At 40.9% G+C, this 6,526-nt stretch overlaps 2 protein-coding genes across 2 annotated transcripts; both read right to left on the bottom strand.

The window, feature by feature from the left end:
* Positions 1-921: 921 nt before the first annotated feature.
* Positions 922-1,986, bottom strand: LOC124286493 (uncharacterized protein K02A2.6-like). The gene has a single exon (XM_046722869.1). The coding sequence runs from the start codon at positions 1,984-1,986 to the stop codon at positions 922-924; it is 1,065 nt and encodes a 354-aa protein (XP_046578825.1).
* A 1,364-nt stretch (positions 1,987-3,350) lies between these two features.
* LOC124286492 lies at positions 3,351-3,875 on the bottom strand. The gene has a single exon (XM_046722868.1). It carries the CDS (start codon positions 3,873-3,875, stop codon positions 3,351-3,353), a length of 525 nt encoding a protein of 174 aa, XP_046578824.1.
* Between the last annotated feature and the right edge of the window lie 2,651 nt (positions 3,876-6,526).

Raw genomic sequence — 6,526 nt, 5'->3', positions numbered from 1 at the left:
ATGAATTAACCCACTGACCCGCCGTAATGATTGTTGATAACTGTCACAGCACAGTAGAGATTTGAAATGTGGACGACGCACATGACTTTACACTTTGTGCCAAGTTGACCTGATTCATCGAATTCAAACTGACAGATGGAGCCAAGTGCGTGGAACTACCTGAGGTACCCTGCAGAATTGATGAATAGTTTCTTTTTTGATCGGAGGAAGTATCGGTGTTGTATGAATTTAGACTTTGCTGATTCTTGTGTCCTGTCTGTGGTGTTGCCACTTAGTGCGCTCCCCATTTAAGTCCGTTCTGTTTCATACAAAAACAACAACACGTGTTCGCAGCTCCCGCACTTTACTTGTCTGCCCATTCAGGCTGCTCATGCGCAGATACATTTCCGTTCTCTTTAATAGACGGAGAATATAACATAAACCGGACCATACCGGACAATAAGCATAAACACTACATCCCTCCTTTTTGTCAAGAAATGAATGATTACTATCATAACACTTAGATAATAAAATTAAAGATTAACATTCATATGTTAATAATGCCAAATTAAAGTTACAACCTCCATTATTTCAATACCACTTGACTTCAACATGTTTGAGAAATCATAAAACCAATCTTGGATGGAAATCTACCTAAACCTATATTTAGAAGTCTTATCCAGAAATTACCGTACAAAAGATATGATAAAGCAATACTGTAACAAAACAAATTCCACAATTTCTGTAGGTCTACATAAAATAAGCATACCTTCTGATATAAATTAAATTTAAATATTTTCTCAAGTTTACATTTTCACTTCCAGTTGTCTGAATTGTTCCTTGAAACAATTGTTCCTTGAATTGTCACTTATGAGTTTACAAAACCCAGCACAAAGTCTCCAAATCTTTTCGGAGGCTCTCTTATTCTTGTAGGTCTCTGAGTTACTCCTGTTTTGCTGCACCCGGTGTACTGTCAATGTCTGTTACTTTAGAAACACTTGTATCCCGTACCTCTGCTGTCTCAGACAACGCACGATGTTGACTAGAAACATGACTGTTAGTGTTCTTCACATCACCATCTGGTTTTGACACATACTTTTTAACATGAGTAACATGTCGTCTATACATGCCACCTGTACTAGATTCCAGATCAACTGCATTCCCATACCTGTTCACTACTGTACAAGGTTGAGGATGGAAATTACTGCTTAACTTGTTCTCACGATGTTGTCTAACAAGCACTTTATCCCCTGTCTGTATCGGAGTATGTTGAGCACATCGCTTCAGATCAGCATAATCCTTCCCTTTCATCTTTTGTACAGAGTCGAAGTCTCGGACATCGTCGTCAATACCAAAGTCAACCAATTCTGGCAATTTTGTCCTAATTTTTCTACCAAAGAGCATCTCAGCTGGTGCTTTTCCAGTAGATGAATGCGGCGTACTTCTGTACATCATGAGGAAATGTTGCAATTCCTGTTTCCAATTTTTCTCTTCCACCTGAGAAATCCTCAATATCTTCAGCAGTGACCTGTTCTGTCTCTCGACCTCTCCATTTGCCTGGGGCCAATAAGGTGTGGATGTGTTGTGGATTATTCCCTCCTGTTCCATAAAGTCCTCAAAACTGTCACTGATGAACTGTGGACCATTGTCTGTTTTCAGTGTATAAGGTAAACCATGTGTAAGAAAAGCCTTTTTCAAACAGCCAATGATGGCATCCGTTGAAACTTTCTTCAGAATGTAAAGTTCAAAAAATCTACTGTAATAGTCCACTACCACTAGAATGTTATCTCCCGAGGGCAACGGTCCGAGGAGATCAGCTGCCAAATGTTGCCACGGTAGTGATGGTAAAGTTGTTCGAAACAATGGTGGGGGAGGATTTGGACTTGATACAACTTGACATCCATGACATGACTTGCAGTGTGCTTCAGCTTGTGCATCAATACCTGGCCACCATACTTTGGTTCTCAGTCTCTGTTTCATTTTCACCACCCCCTGGGTGACCTTCATGAGCCAAACACAACACCTTGTCCCTGAGGCACATAGGAATAACTAATCTAGTTCCCCGAAGAACAACCTTTCCAATCGCTGAGAGTTCATGTCTCACAGGAATGTATTTCACATTTGTCATCACATGCCATCTGCCTGATAATAAGCAGTCCCTGATTACTTTCAGTTCACTGTCCGATTCAGATGCATTTTCAACATCACTAGTTGTCAAGGCTGCTGGCGTTGATTCAGATGCGACGAATCGAACATACTCGTCGGCTTCACTTGAATTCCTTGTCATCGCAGTTTGTTGATTTGACCTCAGTAGTCTAGAAAGACAGTCAGCAATATTGTTCTCTCCTTTAATGTACTTAACACTGTAATCATAGGCTTGCATCCGCAACACCCAGCGTTCAATTCTAGGACATGGCCTTGAACGGATAGCATGTATGAACTGCAGTGGTTTGTGATCTGTTAGAATTTCGAAATGGGCTCCATACAGGTAAGCATGGAATCGTTCACATGCCCATACCAAGGCTAAAGCCTCTTTCTCAGTTTGTCAGTAGCGTTTTTCTACATCAGTCAAACTTTTGCTTGCATAGCATATCACACGATGAACACCATCTTGCTGTTGCACAAGAACCGCACCTAGCCCGACCGGACTAGCATCTGTGATTACCTGAGTAGGTGCCTCCTTGTCAAAGTATGCAAGTACACTTGTGCTGGTCAACCGTTTCTTGAGTGTATCAAATGCTGTTTTCTGTTCACTTCCCCATACGAAAACATTATTCTTCCGTGTCAGTTTCCGCAGTGGTTCGGAAATAGTAGCCATGTTTTCAATGAATCTTCCATTGAAATTCACGAGACCAAGAAAACTCCTGACTTCTTGGGCTGTAGTAGGTGCTCTTGCTTCTTTAACAGCTGCAACCTTGGCTTCAGCAGGACTTAATCCTGTTTCGGACAAAACATGTCCAAGAAATTGTAAGTTCTCCTTCCTGAACTGACACTTATCCGGATTCAATGTAAGTCCCTTGTTTCTGAGAACTTGCAGAACATGAGTCATCCTTTTATCATGTTCTTCAACACTTGAGGCGTGAACAATGATATCGTCCATGATGTTGCGTACCCCTTCACATCTCTGTAGAATTTGTTGTAATATTTTCTGATAGAGCTCCGGTGCACATGAAATTCCAAACATAAGTCTCTTGTAACGGTACAATCCCTGATGTGTACAGAAAGTTGTGATGTGACGAGACTCTGGCGCTAGCTCAATCTGGTGATATGCCCACTTGATATCCAATTTACTGAAGACAGTACTCTTACTTAGATCATGAAGGACATCATCTATTGTCGGCATAGGATGTCGCACTCTCATAACTGCTTGATTAGCCACTCTCATGTCCACACACACCCGTATATCTTTCCGGGCTTGGAACAATCACTATGGGTGAAACCCATTTGCTTAGTTCATCAACTTTCTCTATAATGTCCAGTTTCTCAAGTTCCTCTAATTTCTGGCTCAATCTTTCTCTCAAGTGATAGGGTACACTTCTTAGATTCTGTATTACTGGTTGCACTGAGCTATCTATAGGAATGTTCAACTGGTAATCTTTCAATTTGCCAAAACCTTCAAAACACTCTGGAAAGGCTTTCACAAAGTCTATAGTTGTATGTAGTGAGTTAACACTGTTTCCCAGTTTCAAAACTCCTAGTTTCTGTGATGTCTTTCTACCAAGAAGAGAAGGACCATCCCTCTTAACGACAATGAATTCCACCTCATTCAGTGTCATCTCACCAGCTTTAATATCTGCCTTAAAAGTTCCTGCAACCGGTAGTGCTGTATCCACCCCATATGGAAATACTGGCTTTGTTTCCTTTTTGGAATCACAAATTATGTCCTTTGCTTTCATGTCTCTCCATGTTGACAATCCTACTATGTTACATGATGAACCTGAGTCTATGAGCATTGGTATGTTCACATTCCCTACCTCTACCTGAATTCTACCATCATGTACTTCCACCTCATTAACAACAAATGCATAATTTGTGTCATCTACACAAGACTCTTCATCCTTATCCTGTGAAACCTGTTTAACCGTATCATACCTATTCGGCTTACCTCTTCTAGGTTTCCGTCCAAACTTTGTCTTACAAACTTTTTTCAAAATGTCCTACAGCTCTGCACCTACGACATGTCTTCCCACAGGCTGGACACTCACTATCCCTTGACATATGACCTGTCCTCCCACAGCGATAACATGTCACTTCAGTTTTCCTTTCCTTGGGTATGTTCCTGGTTCACAGACCTTTTAGAAGTTCCAACAACATTTACTTCATGACCATCAGTGAAGATTTCACCTGTAGATCCGAATCCTCAAACACCTGTGCCATCTCTATCAACTGGTCCAAAGTCAATCCACTTTTCTCCAACAACTTCCTCCTCAAAGTTTGAAATACACTTTTCTATCACTTGGTCCCTAATTCTTTCATCCACTTGACCAATGTCACCAAATTCACAATTCTCCGTTTGCTGTCTCAAACGTGTTACAAACTGTACCACAGTCTCACCACCTGACTGCGACATGGACCGAAACACGTGTCTCTCGTAGGGCACATTCATTCTGGGTAAAAAGTAGCCATTTAATGTAGTTACCGTTCTGTCGTAGGCGTTATTATCAGCTGAACCACCGAGTTGAAGAGTAAAGAAGATATCTTGAACTGGCATACCAGCTGTATGAAGCAATAAAGCTTTCCGTTGTTCAATGTTCTTAATTCCACGCCCGTCTGCGTACAACTCGAAAGCGCGCAGCCATCTTCGCCAACGTGGTCCCAGACTTGAAGTCTCACTACAGTCGAAACTGTGAAGGTGTCCAATGTCACCAAATTTAACCGTCGTCATGATAGCTAGAACTAGAACTATCCTCGTCGCCATTCATGTGGTGTTGCCACTTAGTGCGCTCCCATTTAAGTCCGTTCTGTTTCATACAAAAACAACAACACGTGTTCGCAGCTCCCGCACTTTACTTGTCTGCCCATTCAGGCTGCTCATGCGCAGATACATTTCCGTTCTCTTTAAAAGAAGGAGAATATAACATAAACCGGACCATACCGGACAATAAGCATAAACACTACACTGTCAACTTTACGATCTCGCGCGATTCTACACCAGCATGTGACAAAAGAGTTACCGTTGTGGCACGCGCGCAGTGATTTGTTTAAATTTGACTCAAGCCGGCATTTACTGACAAAGTTTTCATCATTGACGAAAGCGTTTGTGGCCTAATGGTTTCAGAGTGTACCACGTGGAGTCGTATGCAGTTACAGATTCCGCCCTTGCTGACAAAATGCTGGATTTTGTGGATTCAATTTCGATTTGTATTTTGAAAATGAATCGACTGGACACGAAGACAACCCGGTCGCATAGATACGAGGTTTTCCCTGCCCAATATCAAGAACCCCCTCTGGATGATTCTTTGTAGCCTCAGAGTGTGTCATCGTGATGTATTGAAGATCCATATGTCGTCATTTTCGACAGTGAAAGAATCGCGGGAGAGAGACCGCTGATTTTTCACAGCCCCGCCTACCAAAACCGAGTGTGAGATCGAACCAAACTTTAACTTAGAGGTTTTCTGGTGTGTCAACTGACAAATGTGATCTAATTTTTGCCATGTCACCCTGAGAAATTGCCTCATGATGTTTGGGGTTATCCAAGCCCATCTTTTTTATTTTGCGCAAGATACCGAGAAATACATTATTTGCACTGTGAAATAGCTGATCCTGCAAGATATAGAAATTGCGCTCGTGAGGAGGTGCTCTGAGATGGCGATGTATGGCTGCACTGATTCCCACATAGCTCGACTTGAAGTAATACTGGCCGTAGATCGTCCTTACTTCGGCATAAACATGTCGCAGCGATTTTGCCAGTTCTTCTGCCGGAAGACTTTCAATGTTTGGATTCCCATTTTGTTGTGTTAGCCATTCTGAATGGAAAGGAATATAATCAGTACTTGGAATATCGATGAAAAGGTAGGAAATATTTTTTATTTATTCAGTATAAGTAGGGTTCGGTTACACTTACAGTACTTTTTATGCAATTTTCACATTAAAATTTGCAACCATAACGAATTCTGATGATTAAAAATATTAGGTGTATGTCATGTTAGGTCTATATGTCATGTTGTGTAGAGCTATTTTCTAAATTAGTAAAGAAAACTCATTGGTGAAAGAAAGTGAAAATAAAATCGAATTCTAAAAAATAATGCTTGTAATTTTGTTTCATTGCTTTATTTTCTTACGTTTGAAAATAGAAACGCCCCAATGAGTTGTTTTTAGGGTGTTTTTTAGGTCTTTCGGCAAGGTATATATGGTCCAAATCAGCCTCGTCCACTTTTTCGAAGCGCCTTGATTTTGTTACATCCGACGGTGCTGAATTTTCATCTTTGACCTGTATTAAAACAGTAAATAGACACATTTTGGTAATGTTTACCAATGTTATATTCACATGTAGGCCAGCTGCAAACTTGTTATATTACTATTGCGATTGTTATGTTATATTAATAGA

The sequence above is a fragment of the Haliotis rubra genome, unplaced genomic scaffold, assembly GCF_003918875.1.
Source record: "Haliotis rubra isolate DU_JTF1 unplaced genomic scaffold, ASM391887v1 Scf385, whole genome shotgun sequence".
Taxonomy (NCBI): Eukaryota; Metazoa; Mollusca; class Gastropoda; order Lepetellida; family Haliotidae; genus Haliotis; species Haliotis rubra.
Note: the sequence above shows the minus strand (reverse complement) of the source record. Positions and strands in the feature narration are given on the sequence as shown.

Bases quoted from the DNA above. Each gene is read 5' to 3' on its own strand.
- LOC124286492 (XM_046722868.1), bottom strand. From the start codon at position 3,875: ATGAAAGCAAAGGACATAATTTGTGATTCCAAAAAGGAAACAAAGCCA.
- LOC124286493 (XM_046722869.1), bottom strand. From the start codon at position 1,986: ATGAAGGTCACCCAGGGGGTGGTGAAAATGAAACAGAGACTGAGAACC.